The 24,990-nt window shown below is 41.9% G+C and overlaps 1 protein-coding gene across 1 annotated transcript in view; it reads right to left on the reverse strand.

The window, feature by feature from the left end:
• Positions 1-5: 5 nt before the first annotated feature.
• Positions 6-24,990, reverse strand: part of LOC139658157 (dedicator of cytokinesis protein 8-like) — a gene marked incomplete at its 3' end in the record, with an annotated part of 31,897 nt that continues 6,912 nt past the window's right edge. Inside the window, exons 2-26 of the mRNA XM_071536209.1 lie at positions 24,483-24,582; positions 19,426-19,601; positions 18,363-18,434; positions 17,347-17,455; positions 14,789-14,998; positions 14,285-14,370; positions 13,420-13,486; positions 10,184-10,333; positions 9,799-9,879; positions 9,437-9,599; positions 9,080-9,216; positions 8,541-8,634; positions 8,147-8,309; positions 6,766-6,883; positions 6,228-6,298; positions 5,848-5,992; positions 5,560-5,661; positions 5,258-5,353; positions 4,843-5,077; positions 4,129-4,293; positions 3,545-3,723; positions 2,765-2,860; positions 1,811-1,906; positions 989-1,138; positions 6-26 (exon numbers count right to left, since the gene is read on the reverse strand). Of these exons, the coding sequence (XP_071392310.1) occupies positions 6-26; positions 989-1,138; positions 1,811-1,906; positions 2,765-2,860; positions 3,545-3,723; positions 4,129-4,293; positions 4,843-5,077; positions 5,258-5,353; positions 5,560-5,661; positions 5,848-5,992; positions 6,228-6,298; positions 6,766-6,883; positions 8,147-8,309; positions 8,541-8,634; positions 9,080-9,216; positions 9,437-9,599; positions 9,799-9,879; positions 10,184-10,333; positions 13,420-13,486; positions 14,285-14,370; positions 14,789-14,998; positions 17,347-17,455; positions 18,363-18,434; positions 19,426-19,601; positions 24,483-24,582 (3,082 nt within the window). The remainder of the gene's footprint in view (positions 27-988; positions 1,139-1,810; positions 1,907-2,764; positions 2,861-3,544; positions 3,724-4,128; positions 4,294-4,842; positions 5,078-5,257; positions 5,354-5,559; positions 5,662-5,847; positions 5,993-6,227; positions 6,299-6,765; positions 6,884-8,146; positions 8,310-8,540; positions 8,635-9,079; positions 9,217-9,436; positions 9,600-9,798; positions 9,880-10,183; positions 10,334-13,419; positions 13,487-14,284; positions 14,371-14,788; positions 14,999-17,346; positions 17,456-18,362; positions 18,435-19,425; positions 19,602-24,482; positions 24,583-24,990) is intronic.

Here is a 24,990-nt window from a genome sequence, read left to right on the forward strand (position 1 = left end):
TTGACTTTCTCTGCTTGCTCTAGCTCCTAAAACAACAAAAATCAACAAATAGCAATCAATATGCTGTAGTCAGTGGATCTTGCATAGCATCTCGCTGTGCAATTGACCTTATGATACGACAGACAAATATCATCAGCACTTCCAATTCCCTGTTGTTTGGGGAACACTGACAACATTTACATGGAGGCCGCGCCTGCATCTGCCCAACCCAGCTGAAAAGGAGTTAGACAGTTGTGTATTGAACTATATGTGCAACCTAAATCACAATCTGTTAAAGGAAAAATCCACCCTTTGATACGCTTACAGTGTTAGATATCATCAATTTGTGAATTCCATAAGTTATTTTGTGATAGAGTGTTGTAATTCACTTCTTTGCTATATCCATTTTCCCTCAACCTGCCTCATCCACTTCTACTTCAGTTAAGTGATTTCCTCCATTTCCCAGAATGACTTTCGACAACCCAAAACCAAAAACAGGTGTGAACTTGTTGCATTCAGTGTGTAGGTGTCAAGTCAAGTCAGTGCATTTATCTAGCCCTTCATCACAAAAGCATGTTTCAAAGGAGATGAGGTCGAGAGAGCAATGGTGATACCAATACAGATCGCGGAGCGAGAGTTTTTTGAGTATAGAAAAAGCGCAAGTCATGCCACTTACTCAAAACTGACATCAAAACCTGACACTTTAGATCATGGACATTGTCTACGTTTGGCCAGTTATCCACAGGAATGAGAAAAATACACCATCAAACAACAAAATCACCAAGAGCTGTTTTGAATAGTGTTTTAGGGTGGATTTTTCCTTTAAATCACCCTGGTCTGGTTGGGGTGTTTAGATGAGATTGGGTTGAGGTTGAGGTGTTTATGAGAGTAGGTTGTGCTAATTAAAAGATTATTAGCTATGTGTTGTTACTGACATACTTCATGTCTGGGTTAACAGAAAAATGCTTTATGTAATCATGCTCATCATTGTTATCCTCATCATCCTTACCTTTTGCTGTTTGACAAGAATGGTCCCAATCTCAGCCGTAACCACGGAGACGATGGTGGTGATGTCGTCTTTAAAACGGTCAGAGAAGCGGCTTCTTCGAGGTACACTGTGCCTCTCCAGTTGAGAGACATGCTGAGCCATGCTTTTCACCTGTAGTTTACACACACACACACACCATCACATTGCATATTCATTCACAAACAACATAACATAATGTAAGGGGTGGGAGCAACGCTAATCAAATGATAAAAATAGAAGTGATGAAAATGCTCTTGAACTGAAAACAGGAGTGATGAATATGCATGCAAATTCATAATTTGCCAAGTAATTTGAGAGATCCAAAGATGATTTGATTAAAGTGGAATCCTGATAAAAACAGAGCCACGTTTCATTATTTATCGTCATTTTCTATCATTCCTCATTCATCATTCAAACTACAAAGTTGGCCTTTATCATTTAAGGTGAGCATCCTCTAGCCTTAGACGGAAGTAAAATTAAATGATAGGATTCAAGGTGGTGAAAATGAATATGAATGCAAAAGCTGAATTGCAAAAGAGTGATAAATTGTCAAGGGACTTAATAAATTCAAAGACTATTAGATTACTGGTAATTACAAAATTTCCTTTCACTCATCACTCACACTACAAAATTACCATTTATCATTTAAGGTGTGTGGCCACAATGTCATTTATCATTAAGTGTGAGTAATTTTTTGTTCACTTCTTCTACTTATTATTGAACATGAGTGAGTGAGTTTTTTCTACTGCCCTCACAGCTAAATGTCAAACAACACCACACTGTAAATGATAAAAGCACACTGACCAGCAGCTCAAAGAAGAACCAGGCATATTTGTATGCGTTTTCTCTGCAGACTCCAGTGCTGACGACCATCTGCAGGGCCAGCTCCTCATGAAACTGCTGCAGGGGAGAAAACACACAGACTACATCAGGACACAGTCCCTGTCCAGCAGCTGATGGAATAAATATTATTCAAGTAAATATCCAATTATTATATTGGATATCACTTTGAATTGATTTAGGCTGAGCTTAGGACAGGAGGTACAATGAGGGCAACTTCTACCAAAACACAAACGACCACAGCCCTGGTGTGTTCAATGTCACACTCCCCCCCTGTGGTCATCAGTGGGAACTGGTAGTAATGGTGCCATGCTCGACCCATTCAGCTGTAGGACATCCAAGGTCTGAATAGTGTTGAGTACTTGTGTAATCCAAACAGTTAAGAACTAACAAAGTTCATCAAAAAAGTTCTAAGCCATTTTCAAATTCAATATACTACAAGAGGCACTTCAGCTGCTATAATCACCATGATATATTCAACACAAATTATGCTAATGAGATAATTAATTGCTAATGAATGCATTCATTAGCAAATATTTCTATGTCAACATACTTGTCTTCACATAACACATAGGTGGTATCAATATGAACTCCACATCTTAAAGCATTAAGGAATCAGTTTTTCCTCATTAATATGCAAATTTATGCAGCAAGGGGCTACAAAATCTAATTAGATCATCTACTCTATAGGGGGAACCTGTGATGTAAGTATGAACTTTCTATCATGTTTTGTTCTTGAGTTATTGTGTCTATACACATACACACAGAGAGACAGACAGACAGACAGACAGACAGACACACACACACACACACACAGATGCCACCATAGTGACATATAACGACATAAAAAAAGCCTACTGATGTGCTGAAGTGGTGGAAAATATGGCGGACTTCAGAAGAAAAGGGTGAGCTTTGTACCTTCCTGTTGGAGGGCCTGGTGCCTCCTGTGGAGCTCTGAAGATGGTTGTTTACATCCACATAGGTAGACATGCGGCTGCCTGGGTTGTTGTGGCCCTGGAGACGGATACAGACACACACAGGTTCCATCACAACGAACGTGATGGATGCATCCATTAGAGTGGGCGTCTAGTGGCCTATTACAATACCTAATGTACTGTGGAGATGAATATCAAGTGGCTGTTGGTGTGTATGAGCAAGCATGCTGAGTTGTTTACATACTCTAGTGTGTGTGTGTGTGTGTGTCCAGTATTTTGAACCATGCATTCCCCTGGGTTCATATAGATTTTAGGGAAAATGTGTGCAGAGACAATTAATTTATATGTTCATACACGTTTCAAATGCGTGAAAATTACCCACTGTGAGAACAAGCATGACTCTGCATCAGTGTTTCCACGCAGAAATATCTTTTGGCAGGTAAAAAGGCTTCTAAAACAGCTCTTAACCTATGTGACATTTGTTTGAATCCACTACAAACTAAGTTCTGTCAAAGCTTTGACAAAGACACAATGTTTATTAAAAAATAAAGTGAGTATTAGGTATTAAAAAGGAAGATTGTGGTTGCAGTCCATTCCTGGGAGCTGCTGTTTTCTTCACTATGTGAGATTTTTCATGTAGTTTTCATTTTTTTTGACAAGCACCAAACGTAAACTAAATTCTTTCAGTTGGGGTGGCAGCCCTTACAGGTCTACCCGGCCTTGTCAGTGGTTTGGCGAAACCCTGGTTTGCGCTCATCAGTACCTTAGAAGCGAGGATGTTTTTGACCTCAGCGTCTTCAGCAGAGCTGTGTGGAGCGGGGATGTCAGGGTTACTGCTGCTGCGCACCCTGGACTGGAGAAGCATGTTGCCGACTGTGTTGGCCGTGGCCCGACCCATGGTGCTATAACGACTCTCTGCAGAGGGCAACATGCTGCCTGGACCTGAACATAGTTACATGGACAGAGACAAACCCAATTAACTGCTCATTTTAACTTGATCATCAAATATGGTCATCAAATCTCACAATTATCACTGCAAACTACACCAAGAAAATATCAGCAAACCTAACTTGACAATCATAGATCACCGTTTCCAACAATAACTTCCAACCACTTTATGGTCGGAAACTTTACTTTACTTTTAGACAATATCTTCCACAATTTAGAGGACCAACAAATTCTCAAAAATCAAATGTATTATCAATGAAGATCTAAGACAGGAGTTCCTGAATGAACCCACGACCCATTTTGCACCCAGACACATAGTTTAAAAAAACAATGTCTACTATCTATGAAGGTTTGTTGATGCTTGCACAGGGCACGATGATAACCTCTTGTGATCAGTACCTGCGTTCTGTATCTCTCGTGGTGGGTCGGGCAGACGAAACACCCAGTAAAGGTAGGTGGACAAGAGGCCGTTCCTGCCCTGCTGGTCCCTGGTCAGCTCCTGGCTGTTATGGAGACTGTTGACAATGGACACCACTGACTCAAAGGCAATCTGGGCCAGATTGGCTGCAGGAAATATAAACAAGAATGTTATAATATATAAAGACACAAGACAAAAAAGAAAAAAAAAGTGGAATTCAACAAGTTCCTCCAGCTGATGGAAAGTATGACTAAGTGATCATCAATCTCTCTGTCCTAATTTATGTATAAACATGAAGCCATTGTAATAGCCTTTTCACACAAAGCATGTTTTATGGTGTAAAAAACATATGTAGTGATAAAATAAAATAAAAAAATAGTCAACTTGGTGTTTGGCTGCCTGCACACTGGCTGCAAAACTTTGCAACTGTCAACTGAGTTTCAAATGCACACATGCAGAGAGAAAGACGGAGACAGAGAGAAAGATATTGAGAGAGAAAATTTGTTGTATTGTGTGTGTGTAACTGTGTGCATGTGTGAGAGAGAGAAAAATAAACTTTGTCAATGTGTGTTCATGTGCTTGTGTGTTTGTGTGCAACCATGCATTCAAGCATTCACATTTTCGCTCCACAAATTTGCATCGTTGTGGTGTGTAACAACTATGAATTCTCTAAAACTGAAGGTCGAACTCCTCACCGGTCTGGCCAGCGATGAGCATGGGCTGCATGATGAGGGTGAAGAGTTTATCCAGCACCAGGTGGAGGTAGAGGACCAGGGGCTCCAACCTGGACGAGGACAGGGAGATGATGCTCAGCTTCAGCTCATGCTCCAGCTTGTTCTCTGGAATCTTCTCCTCCCTGACCCGCAGTGGGAATGTAGCTCCACCCCCCAGGGCGTGGCACAGGGTAAAGAAACGCTCCAAGTGGTTGTCCTGGTACAGAGCAGAGAATGTTTCGTTACAGTGGGGTGTTGATAGGAAAGGGGAAGAGAGAAAGAGAGAGAGAGAAAGAGAGAGAGAGAGACAGATACGAAGACGAAGACAGAGAGAGAGAGAACATTTGTTATATTGTGTGTGTGTGTGTGTGTGTGTGTGTGTGTAACCATTAGTCACCTGTGTGTGTACAGAGGACATGGCCTGGACTTCCAGGTTGAACAATCCTTTATGACTCTCCATCCACTTGACTGGAGGAACCTGGGGAGGGATTTTCTACAGCAACAAGGAGATAGAGGACATATTACTGTGTGTGTTCTTGCAATGTTATGTCTATAGCCATCTAAGCCTAGTTGACATTTTAGCAAGGAATAAAACCAAAACCTTTATTTAATGAAAAATAACATTTTTCGTCTTTACACAGCATGATTTGGAAATGCAGGATGAATACAAAGATGCGTTATTTGGAAGATGATGTGTACCTCAGGCGTGTGCAGTGAGTAGTTGACAGGTAGTCGGTCCAGAGCGATGGGTAGACAGTACTGACCGGTCTGCAGTCGGTCATTACTCAACATGGGCAGCCACTGGATGAGAGACAAACACACATGGACAAATTGATTCAATTTAGGCCAAGAATGCAAAAACTAGACATGAACTGCCTTTCACAAACAGTTTAAAATCATTTGACAGAATATCTCATATTTTTCTAAATTTAGAAATATGCTGGTTTTATATCACTGTGTGTTTGGTATTGAAGGTCTGAATCTTACAGAGTATCCTATGAGCGTCTCGCAGCTGCCGCTCTGGTTCTGTTTCTGCTGGCAGCTGATGTGGTAGAAGGTGAACAGCAGGTGATGTCGCTCTGTCAGACGGGCTGGAAGGGCCAGCTTCACTTCCTCGTAGAAGTCTGGGGACCTGAGACAAGGGAAGAGGAGTGAAGGACACAGGGTGAGACAGAGAGGGGGAGAGGGATGGAGGAGGACAGGGATAGAAGGAGAGCGGAGGGAGAGCGAAAGGAGAGAAGGACAGAAACATCAAGCAAGGGAGTGAGAGGGAGAGAAAGACAGCAACAGACAGAGACAATAAGAGAGTCAGTCACTCATCATGTGCAGTATGTTTGTTTTTAAGTAGTTAAGCAATGTCCACTTGCTTGTTATGGTAGGTGACAGGAGTGTACACCTCCTGCACAAATTCAGGGCCGCTTGATTTCCCAAAAATGACCTGAATGAATGGGGGGAAAAAGGCAATAAGTTAGATTTTTACTGTCCCATAGCACAAAATGACTAATATATCTGCAGAGGGTTGATAGGGTTGTTGATCAATACCAACAGTTACTCAGGTGCTGAGATTTCTGGCTTTCAAAACTCACTTCCTGGCCTGTACTCTGACTTTGGAATAAATACTGTGACTTAATGTGACTTTATTTTATTATTTTTGTCAATTACAGGCCACCGTAAGCTGTGCCAGAGACCTGCCGATGTTACAATTCCTTGATTGCCAGAGAGGCCGATAAAAGTCATAGATAACTTAATGTCACTTGAACTTCAGTGTATGTTAATCTGTGTCAAAATGATTCAATTAAACAATGCACAAACTCCCATAAAAATCTTTAGTGTGAATGTTGGGAGAAATCAATCTTGCTGCTATAACAGTGTTTTGAGATCATGTATTTGAATAGCAGCACTCACAGGCAGTGAGCAGCTAGGGTCCTCTCCACTCATGAACTGGATTTTGATGGTGATGTTTCGCGCTGATGTCAGTCTGTTGACAAAGTTCAGCCTCTGAGGGTAAACATAGAGCAGGTTCCTAGAGAGACAGGTGGAGAGAAAGAATGTGAGGGGATTTCCTCTGTAATTAATACAACTCTGTCCCTTGATAAAAATGATGCAAAACACTCCTCTGTCTAAAATGTGACAGTTCCCTATATACACCACTGGATGGCGCCCTCTGTGCAGCAATATCAGTTATGTAGCAGTAAGGTGACAGCAGTGTCATAGCAAAGCCATGATAATCGGTAATTTGCTGTGACCTTCTGCGGCTTAAACACAACACTGTAATCTGTCTTGAAACCTAGAATACAAGGGAATACCGCAAATTCCAGTGAACACATACTGCTCAGCGGAGAATGTCAACATGTAATTACCATGCAAAAGGCTTGCTCATACATGAGGTCACTAATGTTTAGTCACAAACTAAACAGTTTTTTTTTTACAACTACAGTGTTAGAATGTAAAAACCTCTGCTCACACAGCACAGGCTGCCTCTGCAATGTCACGCTACTAGGTCATTTCACAGGTAGCCTGGGCGGAAATACCTAAAAATAGGCACTACACGAAAAGGAGCAAAGCAGTATGGGGATGTCAACGGACTTTTGAGTGATGACACTATTCTTGTTGCCTCTGGCTAGTAAAAGAATTACATTATCTGGAGGAGCAACAAACCTGTTTACACCTGAAGCTATGAGCCATTAGTTTTGTGTATTTGTAAGTCTTGCATAAGGTGAGTTTGTCCAACAAGCTAATTCATAGACTCACAAAAAATGCATGAAACATGAATACAACATCAAAATATGAATACAACATTCTGGTTTTGAACTATAAGCTGACAATAACACAAACATTTAAAGTCTCACTGTTTCCAGGTATATCAGCAGCTAAATTACTGATTAGCTGCTAAAAAGCAACCAAACAAGCTACACTGTAAAGAAAACTGACATAACCTGTGTTGCCTTTACAGCCGCAGACAATGTTGCCACACAGACCGTCCCTGCCCCCATCTTCACTCGTAACTTGAAACCTCAAAACTCATCTAAAAACAATCTTCCCCTCTTTCCTCAGCTCTTATTTCCTTACCTAGCACTGATCTATCATACATGACCACTCCAGGTTCAAAGGAATATTTTGTTAAATCTATTGTCTACTGGCACTGCGGTTCTGACTCTTGGACTCCTTGCTATTGGTTTCTTGCACGTATTTTGAGTAGTTCTGGATAAGAGCTTTAGCACATGCCTAAAACGTAAACATAAAAGGTGTGTGTGTGTTCAGTCATGCATTACGCTCTCAAACCCACCTGTAAATGTTGTGAGGGACAAAGACCTCATTGGAAGGGAACTCCAGCACCTCTTTGATTGGCCGAATGTTCTTCTCAGCCACTGGTATCAGGGGGATGAGCTCAGTGGACAGACAGGCCTGCGGCATGTCGTGGACTGGCGTCATGTCCAGTTTGATGGTACCTGGACAACAAGGGACAAGACAGACTCACACATCAGTGGACTGCATATACATTATAGCACATGTCCTATCCTATCCTATCATTTAAGAACAGAGACATTTTTAGAGGTATTTTTTGTGTGTGATCAAAACACAGAAAGACGCACCAATAGCTAAACAAACAGCTAAACAAAAACAAGTCAAACCAAAAATAAAATAATATAAAATAAAATGAGAGAGAGATGAGAGATGACCTGATATGGTCTTGGTTCTCCTCTGTGGAGTGGAGGTTTTCTTAATCTCAGACAGGAACTTGAGCAAGTCTTCATCACTCAAACGATCTCCCTCCTGAAACAAACAACAACACACACACACAGAACACGTAAGCACAGTTAACTGTAGACTTATACATACATTTTTTGGTATTTAATGATGAGCAAGGGCACCAAGGGCCAAAAGATATGTGAATATGGGACATAGGAATAAAAAAAACAAACAACAAATTAATGAAACATAACAAGTTACAGTATTTGCTTCAAAGTCAAATCATGGAAGTGGCATGAACAGTGGAGTCTATGCTCAAGTGACACTCAAGTGATATCCAGCGTCATTTTTCCGTAGGTCACGGCTGAGCCGCAGAGACGGGAGCACAGAGGAATGCGTGACACAGCATGTTAGATGAAAGAATGAGGCAAGTCTAGCTTCCATCCACATGCTTGTCTGTCAAACCTTGAAATTACTGGTTGCATGCTTTATCTCAAGGAAACAAGTAACACTTGTGTGCCGGTCCGACCTGCTTGAAGATGGTGCCGATAGTGATGGTAGCAGGTTTGAAGCCAGAGAGGTTACATGGCTGATCTTCTAAGGTGCTGTAACGTTCAGAGTTCCTCCTGGGGAGCTGGGCTCTCCTGTCCATACTGCTGGCTTTACCTGGTACAGCAGAGAAGGTGGGTTAGTTTAATTGGACTGTAAAGCAGTGGGAAGGCAGTTGGTAGGTAGGTCAAATGATACACACATGTCTACTGCAGGCAAACGCACACAAAATCACATATGCATTCAGTCTCTCACACACAAACAAACACAGACACACACAAGGACGCACACAAGGACAGACACAGAAACACAGACACAGACAAGGACACACACACACCTCCTTTTAAGCTGTCAGTGTCTGTGCAGTCACGGTCCAGTGTGGCGGTGGTGATGACGTCCATGATATTAACGGTGGCCCAGGCGAAGGGCATGCGATAGCGACCCAACCTCTGGCAGAAGGTCTCCGTCTGGCCTCGCAGCTTCTCCAGCTTGTCCTTGTTCTGAGGGACAAAAACAGAACCAGCGCTTAAAAAAAAAAACACAATGAAAGGCAAAAAAAAGCAGCACTTAAACATTTTCAGCCCAAGGTAATGTTGAATAAGACTAACACAAAGGAGGGCCATTTGATCAGCTTCAGTACAAACAGTAAACCCAAAGTTTTTTTTTGTGACTCAGGTGTTTCGTGACAAATAAGATTACCTTTGTTGAGTCACTTTCCCTCATGGTCATGTAGGGGTCAGCACAGTCACTGATCTCTCCCTGCTGGAGAACCTTTTCTAGCTGAAACAGAGACAGGAAGCACATGAGTCATCAGAACAGCTGAACATATTTAAACTAAAAATAAATGCATATAGTGTGTTGGCGCAAGTATAAAGCGTATGGCTGCCAATAAAAGGAAAGATACAAAGACGGTATTGCACCAAATATGTAGGTAACTGAGGTAATAAAAGCAGATTCTGCAAAGTTATTTTAGGCCAGGGGGAAACAGCTGGAGGAACAACTAAGAACCCTTTAAGTTCTGCCACAATCTGTTTCATAGCGCTATGCATTTCCTCAGACAGCATCTGTTCCTGCAAGGCGTTACCTTGATGACCAGGTAGATATCTGGAGCAGGGTAGGTGATGGAGAAGATGGCTGATCTGGCCAGGCTGGATTGGTCCACTTGTGGCGTGTGGGGCTTCAGGAAACTTTTAAACTGTTCTGGGTTCAGATCGCAGTAGAAGTTCTCTGATATCTGCAAAAAAGACAATAATGAGAGAGAGTTTACTTTTAAAGGGTAAAAAATTTAGCCTGTACCAAAACACATACATGGTTATTTACTGTTTATAGAAGATCAAAAAGAATTTGGGCACTATGAAGGTAAAAAAACAAAAACAGGTCAGCTGATGTAAAAAATGGCACAATTTTCACCGTGTCACCATGTAAATAAATTGTGGCATGGTATTTATAAATAATATTTTTTGTATATATTATAGTGTGCAAATTCTTTTTGATCTTCTATACTTTTTGAATTTACGCACCTGAGACATTTTCTGGGTTTTTTTTTTGACTTGGCAAAAAGAGCGCAGACATTTTCACTTACCAATTTATTTACTGTTTATAAAACATTTTCCTATGATCAAACTCAGAGCATAGTAAAATTCAAAGCGTCACCCAAATGTGAAATGCTTTCCATACTGAAGGACAATAGCGCAAGAAGGACCAAAGGAATCGATATTCAAAAGGCTACATGAACTTGTTTCATGTTTTTAGCCATCTTCAATACCAAAGCTTTTAACCAAACACTGATCCTGGAATGTTATCCATTCAGGCCACTCTGTTGTTTCTCCACTTGCCTCCCCAGTGACCCCAGGCTAGGAACTGGACCATATGCCCTGGCCTGGCCTGGTGTGTGTCATGTGATCCTCTCCATTAGAAAGCCATTAACTACTCCCCCTTCATTCTTCTCATCCCATCAGACACCATCCAGCCTCTTTAACACTGGTCACACAGCAGAGCAGCCCTGCGAAATGTAACTGTAATCCCCAAGAAAGTAACACTGATTGGATTACACCCATGAAACAGTATATTCTATGTTATTTTTTGCTGCCCGTTCCTCAGTCTAGACTGAAAACAAAAGTTGACTGGGCATTTGTCATTAGAGCCCCTACACTGCGGAACAGCCTGCCAGAGGAAATTAGGCTAGCAAAGTCAGTGTATTCCTTCAAATTCACTTCTCAAGACACACTGCTACAGACTGGCCTTTATGTAATTGTTTATCTTGTTTTAAATCTTGTGTTCCTGCCTTGTGCTTTCTATTACTGTCTGTCTTTTGTATTACTGTCCATCTTTTTTTTGTTGTTTCTCTTCTTTTCACTTTGTAAAGTGCTATACAAATAAAGTTTATTATTTTGCTTTAGTAATCCAGAGATTACAGTCACAGTTTGCACCTGATGCTGTTAATACTGGTCTAACATAACAGAGCCGGCCTCCAGGCAGCCAAATTACTACTGCATAGATTATGTAACTGTGACAACTGTCACAACCCTGTTTAGTTCAATATGACGCACATTTACTGTCAGCGTGACAGTTCTCAAACGACGCCCGTGGAGGAGTCTATCTCTAACTGATGTCTAATGACGTTGGACATATTTTAGATGTTTTTACTTGCACTCACAAATATCACTTTGGAGTGCCTGATAAATGAAGACAACTGACTTACATGAGGGCATTATCTTGATATTCTGATTAAACAGAATGAACATGTCAAACATCCCTACAATACAAGACAGCCATTCAAGAGTTCACCCAGTTCAAATTCACTAAAATTAAATATTGTACAATAACGCCCACTTTAAAAAGTCAAACTTCAAACCACTAAAGTATATTTAATGAGACACAGGGCACCTGATGATGTTTCTTCAACAAGCGATTTTTGACGTTTCTTAACTTATTATTACCGTCTTGTCCACTGAAATCACTGCCTCCTACATCCATGAATTTGATAGAGTGGTTCAACCATAACAAGGACGTTTGTTGGGTCAAATCCTGTGTATGTACCTTGTGTGATGGTCCGGAAGGACATGATTAATAACCAGAGAATTATATGGAATTATATGAACATCTGCTGCAGATTTCACAGATGTGAAACAACAAACATGATGTGAAAACACACATACATACAGCAACAGCATAACAGTGCTCTACAGAGACAGCAGAAAGGGATGCAGAAGAAAGAGATAGTGAGAGAGAGAAAGAGGCAACAGAGAGGTGAAACAGACAAGTATGACTGAAGAATTTTACAGAGAAACAGAGAAAAAGAAACATAGACATAAAGGGGAGAGATGGAGAAAGAGACAGAGTTAAAAAAAGAGAAACTTGTGAGTCAGTAGCAAAAGCTTCACAGTTCCAGTCCCATTAAGTCTAACTGACAAAACAAGCTCGACAGTTTCTCATTCACTGTGACAGAGACCCATTTCATAGGTCTTTAACAGTCTGGCTCTGTCTCAACCCAATCTAATAAGGAGGAAGTTGTATTAACCTTCACAAGGACACGGCTAGGTTCAACACATAATACAATTATTCGGCTACAGCAAGACATACTGTGGCAATACACTACTTCCACTCTATTATCATGGGTTGGCATCAGTGGGGAAGAGGACTGAAAATGTCCATGATTTACAATATGTGCTGATAGATACACATAACAGATTGGAAACATAACATTACATGACCCATTATGTTTGTACTGCACTGGAACTGTTAAGTACAGTTCATTTTCAATATTATAGGGCATTATATTGCCCTATCCTACCCACCAGACCTTATTACAGCCATCAGTTCTGCAGACAGGCTTGAAAGCAGCTGGGCAGTGCTGAGAACCCCGTCTCATCTGAGAAATCCCTGAGCACTTAAGTACAAACTAAATCCTTCCAACCTCTTCACCCAAAAAACTATCCAGCTGTGCAAATCCATAACAAACATGCAAATGGCCATGGCTCAAAATGGTTGACTGGGAAAGTGCTGTACAACATTAGCGGTTACAGTATCAAAACACAACGACCCCCGGGGCATAAAAATGTCAGGGCTGATGAGCCCTAAAGCGCTGTAGATTACACTGATCCCTCACTACCACACAGACCGCCAAAAGAAACAAAGAGACCTCCCCGCACCAGCAGGAGACACATAGGCACATAACAGCCTCATCGAAACAACGCAAATATGTACCATTACCTTACCTTTACATAAACCATCATCTAATTTGCACACAAGGTCTACAAATTGTGAGAATGGTGTGAGTTTGGTATTCACATGAAGCAAAATACTTCTGTGGTTTCTTACCTTCTTCTTCTCTTTCAGGTCATACAAGGCCAGGCTAGCAAATATAGGCTCAATGTCAATCTCAAACCTGTGAGAGGCAAAGAGGAAGAGGAAATTAGACAGTAATTCAATAACAGCAAAGAAGACAAATACTGTGTTTCCGCATTCAGATTCAATATTTTTTCCATGTGCTGTAGTTGATAAATTCTATTCTATTCTATTCTATTCTAGTAGAATATTGTGGTATTGGTAAGCAACAGAATGTGCTGAGTGATGACATAAGTCAAAAGAAGGTTGAAGGATAGGAGAGAAGGCTGCCAAACCACTGCAGTGGAGAAATGAGGTCAACTAAAACATTTGGCAGTTTTATGGAGTGCAAGAGGGAAGAGTGAGATCAAGAGTGAAAAGCAGAGAGACTCTGTGTTTTTTGTGTTTGTGTGTGTGTGTGTGTGTGTGTGTGTGTGTTTGTGTGCATGTGCAAGAGAAAGAGAACGAGAGAATGGCAGAGAGAGAGAGAGAGAGAGACACACAGAGACAAAAACACACAGAGGGAGGGAGGGAAAGTGATGGCCTAGAGAAGAACAACAACCGCTGCACAGTCTAACGCTGCACTCCTCTACACTCCCACACTGCTCCGTCACTCAGATCTACTGCATGTCTTTAGAGACAACCACCCAGAGCAGTTTTAAGTCATAATCGGTTGCTAGATACAAGAATGTACTGTATGTTGAATGCTGAACAAAAGGTTACATTTTCATAATGACCATGTCCGTTTAACACAACGCACTGTTGATTCCTTGTCTAACCTACGACAGAAACAGATGGTAACAGTTTAAATTATACTGCTGTTGCCCCTCCTCCGCCATTATGAAAATGAATGACATACTTGATGGCCTGGCATCGGATCAGGATGCGGTCTCCAATGTGTTCTTTGGGACATTCGGGGATGGGCCGGATCTCAACTGCATCCTCCTGGGACACAAAACCAGAGAACAAGACGTTTTCAAATCAGGCTAGAAAGAGAAAAGAGTTGCACTTGGAGAGCACCAGGATTTCAAACAAGTTTCACAGGTGCTCATGGGTTGGGAGGAACTGAGTAGAAAACAAAACAATGGATAAAATATACTGCTGGTGTCAAGAAAGTATATAAATCCAAGTTCAGGCGTAATTGGGACCCTGAGGAAGGGATACACTTAAAACACATAGGTGGTGTTTGTGTTTTATATGTCTTTGCCCTCTCAAATTTAGACAAAGTTTAATTCAAGTGTGTGTATGTAACCTTTCTTGTCTTACAAGGTCCACTTTTATGGTATATTGTGTATGCGTGTTCTGCCTGAGAGAGAAAGATGCATGTGACAGCATGTGAGCACCACCTCTCTCTGTGTCTCACCTCGTCTGCCGGCGGGTAGAGAGCAAACAGCTCGGGGTGTCTGTTCCCCTGCCGCGCCTCCTGGTTGAAGCGGTCCAGCTCCTCGTGGCTGCTGAAGCACAGCAGCCCCTCCACTCTGCGGTCCGGGGTCAAACACCGCAGGTCAAAGTCAGAGGAGGTCAGCGTGCGGCCACTGTCATCACTCAACCCTGCTAGAGATGGAGACTTGACCTGGGGCGATAACAGAAAGAGAGGGGTATGAGTAGAAGGGGGGGAAGGGGAAAGAGAGAGAGAATAGGGTGAGTGGGGTTGATGGGAGACGGAGAGAGATGGAGTGTTAGGAGAAAAAAGAAAGGATGAGCGTGATATGGGACAGAATGTACAAGGGGATGTTATTAAGATAGAGAACAAATGGAAATGGGGGGCAGGGTAAGGAATACTACATTAGTGGATTTTTGGTCAAAGCCTGTGCTTTCTTGATTTAAAATAATATTGTTTAAGTGGGATTTGAATGAATAGATGAAAAGGCAACACAAATCCTTTTATGAGCATGTTTAAACCTTCCCTAGCCTGTGGCTTAAAGTCAAGCACAAAATGACATTATCATGTCAGGATCTAGGGAGAGCCCGTTGTAATTCCTGTTCAATGATAAAATATTGTCATTACAAGACAATTAAATTAACAGAGTAGAGCATCCTCCTCCCATCAGAAAGAGGTCTCTCAGGCCGGTATTGGAGCCATATGGATTTACTCAGATGACTCGGCTACAGGGCATAACCTTTCCACTCTCATGCTATGTCCTGCTTTGAACCCTCCTTCTTGCCACCCCTCCCTCCTTGTCTCTTTCACTCCCTTCATCCATCAATCTCACAACAGGACTCCCAAACCGTGGGCAAGGACTGACCAAGCTTCCGCCCCAGTGAAGCTTCACTCGGTTGGGAAAACAGGCTCCAAGAGAACCATCACATGATGATCCCAAGGCTACTGCTGGAGCAGATTGGAGTATAGAGGAGACCCATTAAGGGCTGAATGACAATAGCGCAGTTCTTCCCGCTATCTGTCACTCCCTCTCTGGCGCTTAGATCATGGGAAGCCCACGGCTGGAATAAGGGCCTTTGGTTTGGGTGATTAACCAGAGTTGGCAAGGAAGGGGCTAGAGGTGGGGGCTGGTCAGGCTGGGTGGTGGTGAAGGCTGGCTGGTTGGCTAGCCAGAGGCTGGGAGTGAGGCTGACTGGGACTTGGATTGGCTAGGACTGCCTGACACTGGGAGCTAGGGATTTGGCCAGAATGAGACAAAAGAGCTGGGGAGAGGGCAGGGAGAGAGGATGGGAACTTGGCTAGAAATAACGTTAGTCAAGGGCTGAGGCAGGGAATCTGTAATGACAGTAGAGGACTGATGCTGGCATGCTGGGGACACGGAATAGCTATACAGTATATATTCTAAAAAAAGGTGTAGAATAGAGTAGAATGTAATTGAATGCAGCACAACACATCCCAGATCAAACCACAACAATGCAGATCTCGGTGTTTGTCTGGGTGGAACAAATGGAGGTGGTGAAGGTTGGAGTGTGTATAATATTCAAGTTTAGTTGTGTGCAAGGCAGGTTGGGTAAACATGAAGGGGACAGTGCCAGAGTGGAGAGAGTGACGGGAATGACAAAACACTGCTGCGTTCTCCACCACCACTTTCATTATCTTCTATGCACTTCTCCCTCACTGTGGTTGTTGTCTTGTTTCTTTCTCAAGCCTCAATCAGTATGGACTACCATTCCCTTCTCACTTAAATGTCTTCCCTTTGCAGGAAACATTTTAACCATTGAGACATAATAGTCCAACAACTTGGCATTCAAGGGCAAAGCAGGAAAGAGTCTTTGCTTGTAGCTCTGCTTAGGAAAGGACTCTTAAAATTTAGCGTGTTAATATAATAGTTTAATCTGTACATGCATTTAAATTCCACACAGCTGCAAGTGATGTGTCATCCATACCAAAACTTTTTTTATCTATTGTCTGAACCAAAATCAAAATTGCTTTAATTCACCAAGTACGAGTGCACACAGAATTTGACCTGATTAACTGGCACTGACACATTACAAGACATTTATGCAAGATTGACACACTAGGTGCAGGACAAAATGTAACAGGACCTCATATACTGCAGACAAGACATACTGTGTGACAGTAGACTAAACATAAATACACTAAATACACATTAAAAATTGAAGAATTGTTCCAGTGCAGCAAAACTGCATGCCACACTGTATACAAGCTGTATACCACACTGTATACAGCTTTTTAAGAAGGATAATACTGCTCCTAGACTTGAGTAACACAGGTTGTTGGCTATTTTTATGACCCAGGCTCAGTAAAACACATTGCCATTGTAGACAGGCGACCCAATTACTGTTCCTACCCACAATTTAAGACACCCAGTTTTAGGTAAGCGTATATGTTGGGTTTCATAAACTAATGATTCAGTGGTTAATTTCAATCCCACTCTTTCCAAATTGAAATTGAAACTTCAGAAGGTGACTGTGTGTGTTGTGTGTGATTAAATGCATGGTAGTGTTTGTGTTTCTTACTGGAGTCTCTTCTTTCTCTGGCTGGACGTCCGACTCAAAGGTCTGTTTCTGAAGGAGTTTATGTAGGCCCGCCCGCTCTGAATACGCGCTCCAGCCATCACCCTGGCACCTTCTCACACACACACACACACACACACACACACACACACACACAAAGTCACAAAGTGCCAGACACACACTAGACACAACACGCATGGTTACTGCTGATACACCTCTGCAGTTCTAATCAAACTAGATAATAGATTTGATTTTCCCACCCTTGCAATGCAAACAGAAGTGTGTGAGTGAAAGAGAAAGAGAAAGAGAGAGAGAGAAAGAAAGAGAGAAAGAAAGAAAGGAAGAGAGAAAGAGAGAGACAGAGAGATCCCACTACACTATCGTTATCAGACTCTCTCAGACCTCTTGTTTCCTGTCCCACACACACCTACAGTTTGCCATCTGGACTGGATCTCAAAACGTCTCAGAGAGTACATATACAGTATGTTGCTACAGTGTAATAGCTGAAATACCTAATAGGGCATTCCTATGATTTTTGCCACTTGAATAAAACTTGGTGCAGACTTGATGAAATTTGGTGCAACCTTATAGCTTGCCTCATCACTACTGATGATCATAACTATACTAGATAACATCCTCTCAGGTATTTTTGCCATACTGGACTGCAGCCCTTCCCCAGGAAAACATCCATGAACGGTTTTCCGTTTATCCAATAAGGTTTATTAATTAAAAAATTATACAAATGTATTTCACTTGGGCCTATCTGTCTGGTTTCTGTCTGTGATGTCCTGAGAGGAAGGTGAGAAAAAGAAGGAACTACTAAAGGACCCAAGGGAAAATCTCAAAGTGAGAGACCTGGCCAACAATCAAAGTCATCTTGATCATTTTATTCAGCATTATTTGAAACCCAAAGGGATGTACATCAGATGTAAAACTCTGAGAAGCTTTCTGAACATGAGTGCAGAACATTAGGATTGTAACCTTTGTGTGTTTATGGGTGTTGCTGGAAGACTATTTACCGTCTAGAGACCACTAGCCATGGCAGGGTGTAACTCTGGACACAGTCTCTCACATGGGAATCCAACTCCACCCTACGAACAGAGGGATGAAGATGAGAAGTATGAAAAAGTTTATTTCTTACCAGTATGTACACACACCCACACTCACAGACGCACACACACGCATGCACACACACTATTGCTCTCATATTTACAACTCCACGTTCCTGTCCTATCTTAATCTGTACTGCATGGTCAAGGTGTGGAGCAAGTGAAAGTTCTGAGTAAGCCAAGATAGCACACATTGACAGAATAGTTTTACAATGACTGAAGGCGTTCAAACACACAATTGCTCCTGGATCTTGTCAACTGCACTGATCCTCTTGAGGTCTGAAATAGAACTAAATCCCAGCAGGTATTTTTCAACTTTATCAGCCTGAGACCTGAAGTGTTGCCATGGGACTTGGTCTCATCAAAAGCTGCAAAAACGATGACAGTCTACCCAACTTTTCTAGGAACTTAGACTCTGTAGTTGACTGCATATCTCTATGTAAAGAAGACCGTGGTTCAGCTTCTTATTAATAGAGAGCAGCTGGTCAGTGCAGCCCTTTGAGTTTTTCACCGTGTTAGCTAATTTTTCATGTCATAATATACACATATCTAACAATAAATCTTGTATTTTTATATAGAAATCCCATCACTTTAACTTCCGGTACTTCCTGTATCTTTAGTGATTACCTCATGGTGTACCAGTAGGCGTACATAAAACATTCAAACCAATAAAACAATCCTGCCCCTCCACCCCTTCAATCAAATAAAACTGCAACTTCCTCTCTCTCCCTAATGATTATCCCATTGGTTTACACTTTTGAATCATCCCTCCCTGTGTTATGTCCCGCCCCAACATCCTGTTTCAACAGGAAATGCATCAAATTACGGAAGCTAGATGCCATTTCATTGTGACTTTAAAGAACTCTTTTTTTTCCCTGTCTCAGCTCTCCAATATCCTTTTTTGATGTTTTTTTATTCCCGAACAAATCAGTGCGTGATTTCCTCTGTGCTCTGATGTCGGCCTGTGACCCACCCATCCTCAGGAACAGAGTGTCGGACGGTGCGACACTCCTTCTCCACCTGCTCCACCTTCAGGTCATCGTCGGGGAAGTCTCCAAGTTCCTGCATCAGGGCAGAGTCTCCGCTTCGCAGCTGCGACATCAGGAACTCCTCCAGGTCCAGGGGCTCCACCGCCTCATATGACTGGGGCTGGAGGAAGGGAAGAAGGGAGGAATCGGGATTGGAAGAGAAGGAGGGAAAGAGAGCGGGGATGAGGGGAGATAAATAGAGAGAGAGTGAGAGAAAGAACAGACAGACAGTAGGAAAAATAAATTAAATAATATTGGATTCATTTATATTCAGACACAAAGGACAAAATATCTTAGTATGTGAGCAAATGGGAAGAGAAGCAATATTTGCTCAAAAACAGTTTCATCTTAACAAAGTCCTGAAGTGGAGTATCAGCAGAGTTCTTATGTTAAATACGTATTACTTGGCCATTATTACAGGAAAGCATAAACATGAAGCATACCAACAGCGTAACTAAGAATTGTTTGAAGAGGATGGGAGAAACAAAAAGGAAAGAGAGTAGGAGAGAGAATGAGAAACCAAAGAGATTAATCATCTTTGAAAAGCTACAGGGTGCTTAGCGAGTTTGTACGCCCCTCAGTCACATCCAAATACTACAGAGGAGGATGGAGAAAATAGAAAAGAGGGGGAGGGAGGAGGAGCCGGACAAGTTGAATCATGACCATTCTCTAATATCTCATACCTGTCGAGGAAGAAGAGGCTCAAGCACATTCATAAATAGAAACTGGAGCAAACTGGCCTGTAGCAGAAAGCAAAGCATCTTTTTGGGTAGGCCTATATTTAGACAGAACCTCTATCAATCCACTTGTGTTTTTCATAGAAGTGCACTGCCTCTTTTTCCTCTAGTTATGCACAGAAAATTCACACTCACAGTAAACTACAGGATACTTCAGAGCCACAGCAGTTCAAAGGCAAATGAAAGGCTGCAGTCACTCGTATACAAAATGGTCTGAAAATCTCATTTGCTCCTTATATATTGTTAAAATCATCAATACGAAAAATGGAACAACTTCCCACTGGCACAGGGAGGAGAAAAATAAACAAGCTTTTCATCATTAGAGTGCGCTCCTAGAAAGACCACAGCTGATATGAATCATGCAGATCCCTTTTGCAGTGCCTCTGTAGGCTGGCTGTGGCTGCGGCATAAAAGGGGAACCTGCATGGAGCAGGTGTTTCTGTGAAAAGTGACTACAAACTGGGCAGACCACAAATGTGGCTGGTGGAGTCAAAGGATTAGGCTACATAGGCATAGACTTACACCAGAATATCAACTGAAACTATAAGCACGACTTTCCAAATAGCCGATAATAAAAGGAAGTTGTCATCTCATGTTCGCAAAGTCTCTCAACATATATGTGGTAAGAGAGGAAAACGTACATTACCAAAAAGAATATTCTGAATTTTTAACGCTGCACACACTGTGCAAACTGTCCCACATATAAAGCATTTGCATGGCAGACAGGTAGTGTACAAGAGTGAGTGAGAGAAAAAAAGTGTGTACAAGAGAATGAGAGAGAGGGAAAAAGAAAGAGCGAAACAGGACACCGGCATGCACACTGACAGATAATGCACATAAGAGGTAGGCTGAACTGCAGAGACCGGATGAGTCACTGCTGCAATGTTGAACTATTGAAAGCAGAGAGAAATTCCATTTGCTCCCAGACATGTTTTTGCACATCTTTCTGCCCTGAGGGATATTTTTCTCTACTTGGCACTGGAGAGGAAATTGCACCACAAGTGTTAGTATCAATGGCTAGCATGCAACAAAAGAAGGAAAGAAAAGGCAGACAGGCAAACAGAATGACGGTGTATCTTTGCTATTTCGAATGGCAGATAGGCCTACAGACACAGCCTTCAAAGCCTCTGTAAGGAGGAGGAGTGAATCTAAAGTCTCTAAAGTGAAGGTCTTCTCCCTTTGTGTACCTTTCTGATTTTCTGCCTCAAAGTTTGGACAATAATGGAAGCCAATCTACTACTATAATGGCCTCTTTCTTCCTGTTTAGCGTGGAGGCTACCAGAAAACAAATGAATGCAAATATATGCATGCCTCTGACCAGCACACATTGCTCTACGGAGTCGTGCTGAGAAGAGCCAGCCAACTAACTCCTGAACATATCAGCAGCAAGACTTTCTGTCATTGTACTCTTCTGTGATTCTAAAGGTGATGCAACATTTAGTGGCAATGGAGATGGGCAATTTTACCCCCAGGAGGAAGTGAAATCTATATACAACAAAACTAAGTGCAGAGACAAGTATCAAGTATCATCATTTTTTGCACATTTATAGAGCCAACAACTGGAAAATCAATCACTATTAGGGCCTCTCTTAAGTCTATATAGAGCATCCATTCATTGGAACAACACCGTCCATCCAAAACATACACTAATCAGAATGTCCGTGGGAAAGAAAAAACAAAACAGAAATACATGGAGCATATGACACTATCCTAATACAACACAGCCTCATTTGACTTGAATTATGGCATTTAAGACAATCAAGTGCATAACCATTGATCTCCTTCTAAAGCTTCACGAAAAGACAGGTGTGGTTGTACCAAAATTGTAGACTTACCCTGCTGCGTACTGAATGCACAGTAAAAAAGGAAGTGAACAAAATGGCGCACTCCGGATATGGGAACCTACAATGTGTGGCAGCCAATGCTTTCTGCTAAAACTCAACCACAACACCGGGCATAGACCCTTTCCAAATTGATCCTTATTCCTAGAACCTGAATACTCCAGTCGATCTGAGAAGAAGAGATCAGCATAACCAATATGGCGAGAGGTGTTTGTAACCTATCAGAGAGAAGGGTGGAGCTGAGGCCGACTGCTTGAACATATAAAATGTTTTGAGATCAGTTTGAAGTGTTCAGGCAAAGTGCCTTGCAGTTTAGAGTTGAGGTGGGGAAACCGCAAAACACTTAAGGAAGTGACATCAGCAAAGCCTCCCTCCATCAACTGGTGTTTCACCAGACAGGAACAGAAACTACCGGCACACAGACACATGCATGCTGCTTACACATAAATGCACATGAATACGTATGCACACGCACACAGCACACACAAACACACAAACACACACAAAGACACTGCACACACTCAAGCACAGCACACATGCATAAAAACACATGCAGCGTTTTCTCTAATCCCTCAATTTGTATATTAAACCTACAACAAACAACACGTATCACTCAACATTCATAATTTTAGGCACTAAAAATAGTGAGAGAGCAAGAGAGGGAGAATTATGATAATCAGCATAGTGATCCAAATCACAAGTGAAACAACAAACATCCCTCCCTCGTCTGGCTGTGCTAGACGTGACTGCTGAATAATGGGAAAATATCATCCCGGAGATTATAGCATTAAAACTCCTCTCCCGCATCCCAAATCCAGCCATATTAAAGATTTGCCCGTGTAAGCTGCAAGGTAAGCAGGCCCCCATCCAGCGCTTGTCAGTAGCCAAGGCACTGACCCATTTCCCAAGCAGGTTACAGATTAACCACACTGCAGGCTGCAGGCAGGGGAGGGATGGATGGTCCAACTACTCCTCCTCAACCCCCTGTCAGCTGACTAGCTCAAGGATCATCACTGGGAAAATATCAAAGGGCTACAGCTCAGTCAGTCATGCACAGAGATATGTTAGGAGACTTAACGCCTAAAAGCTAAACAGAGAGGTATTAGAACGCATAAAACCAGAGAGATGGGCAGAGAGAGTGAGGGAGGTGAGGAAGAGACAGACACAGAAAAAGCAGGAGGATAGAAAGATGGATATAAACTCTGTGTGACAGAGACGGAGGGTCACATGGTGCCGCTGAGAGTGTAGTGGGAACAAATCCCTCCAAAGGATTACTGTGCATCATTCTGTCTGCTTGCTTAAGAGAGGCAGGAATCATTCTAAGTCTCCTCTAGGCCGCATCCACAGAGGCAAGAAAACAACCCATCTCAGTGGCGTTCAATGCCATGTAGAAACTAAGGGACTCTAGGTTTTCCAAAAGCCTGTTAACTCAGGGAAGAGTGTCATACCGGGTTTAACAAAAGCATGTTAGACCATGTCTATGTTCATATCTGTTCTATTGTACACTGAAGAAAGATGAGCTTAGAGCCAGATCCTTTTGAAAAACTCAGCTCTTTACGGAAAAGCAGATAGCCAGCTTTGGAGAAGCTGTGACTGGTGTGTCTATTGTTCGAATTACAGTTTTAACAAAGACTAGACACCACACTGAGTGTCAGGTAGTCTCAGTGCTAATGAGAGTAAAGAGGATAGTAAAGAAGAATAATGCTTATACCTCCAAGGTATAAACACAGGCATTAAAGCTGTGTGTGAGTGTAGGATTAGAGGAAACCAAGTGGTACAAAGAAGTAGTGAGATTAAGGATGGTGTGCTAATTCATAATCATACAGCCAATTAAGGCAGAGGTACTGGAGTTGTATGCTGGTGTCAATGTTAATACGCTAATGCAGTATTGTCCACACAAAGTATACAATCGTCGTATTTAACAGCAGTGTAGTTGAGGGAATACATAGGTATACAGACTATAACAGCTTTTTCTTTGAGCACATAAAGCAAAACCATTTATTAGACTATTTACTATTAATAATGATATTATTCACTGTATACGCATCAACTCAAGTAGCACTATACCACTAGTATTAAGTGAGGCAACATATGGATACCTTGACATCTCTTTTGAATCAGCACTTATAATGCTATACACCTAGATAACTAGACGGATAGATAAAAAAGGAAAATGCTGCATTTCCACTTCATTTAAGTGAAAAATGTCTTCCATTGCTTGCATTCCTCATTGAAACCAGCCTGCAGCTATTGTTACCCATTAGTTCAAATGAAAAATGCTAACTTTGCTAGCCATTTTTAGGGTAGCCGAGGAGCAGGTACTTATTTTGCCTAATGTGACTAATGCCTGGCAGATAAAAATTACTGACTAATTAATGACTAATTTCAAAAAGTCAAGTTATCTTTTTATAGAAGGAAACTCACCACAGTAAAGCACATTGAGGCCGAGGCGTTGGAGTTGGTTCGGCTGTGAAAAGAGCCATGGTTCCCACTGAAGTGTCGTCTGATCTCTGCAGACGAGTGTCTGCAACAAAACATGGAAACACATGATTCAGTGGGTTATATGACCAGGAGGCAGACAATAATAGTTTTATAGTACCAGTGCATTTTGATTGCGGTTGATAATTATTTGAATATTTATAGGTTAAACAAATTACAAAATGATTCCATATGGGGGAAATGGGCCTGCAGAACTACGATAAAAGAAAAGTGTGAGACACAGAAAGACAAAGCATCTCCAATCGTATGTAAAACTGTAATTTCTGAACTATTCAAGGAACATCCAGACAACGCATCTTAATGAGAGATGCAACAGCAATTCCGCCATTGTTCATACTCTCATTAGTGTGAATTGGTAGTCCATGGTGATCCCATTCAAACCATTGTTTACCCTCTATAGAAAGACAACTCTGCTAGCTGTGTGCAGGCTGTG

Source organism: Centroberyx affinis, unplaced genomic scaffold (genome assembly GCF_046629955.1).
Source record: "Centroberyx affinis isolate AG114_WGS23_722 - 3 ecotype Tasmania unplaced genomic scaffold, CSIRO-AGI_Caff_v1 ptg002840l_1, whole genome shotgun sequence".
Lineage (NCBI taxonomy): Eukaryota > Metazoa > Chordata > Actinopteri > Beryciformes > Berycidae > Centroberyx > Centroberyx affinis.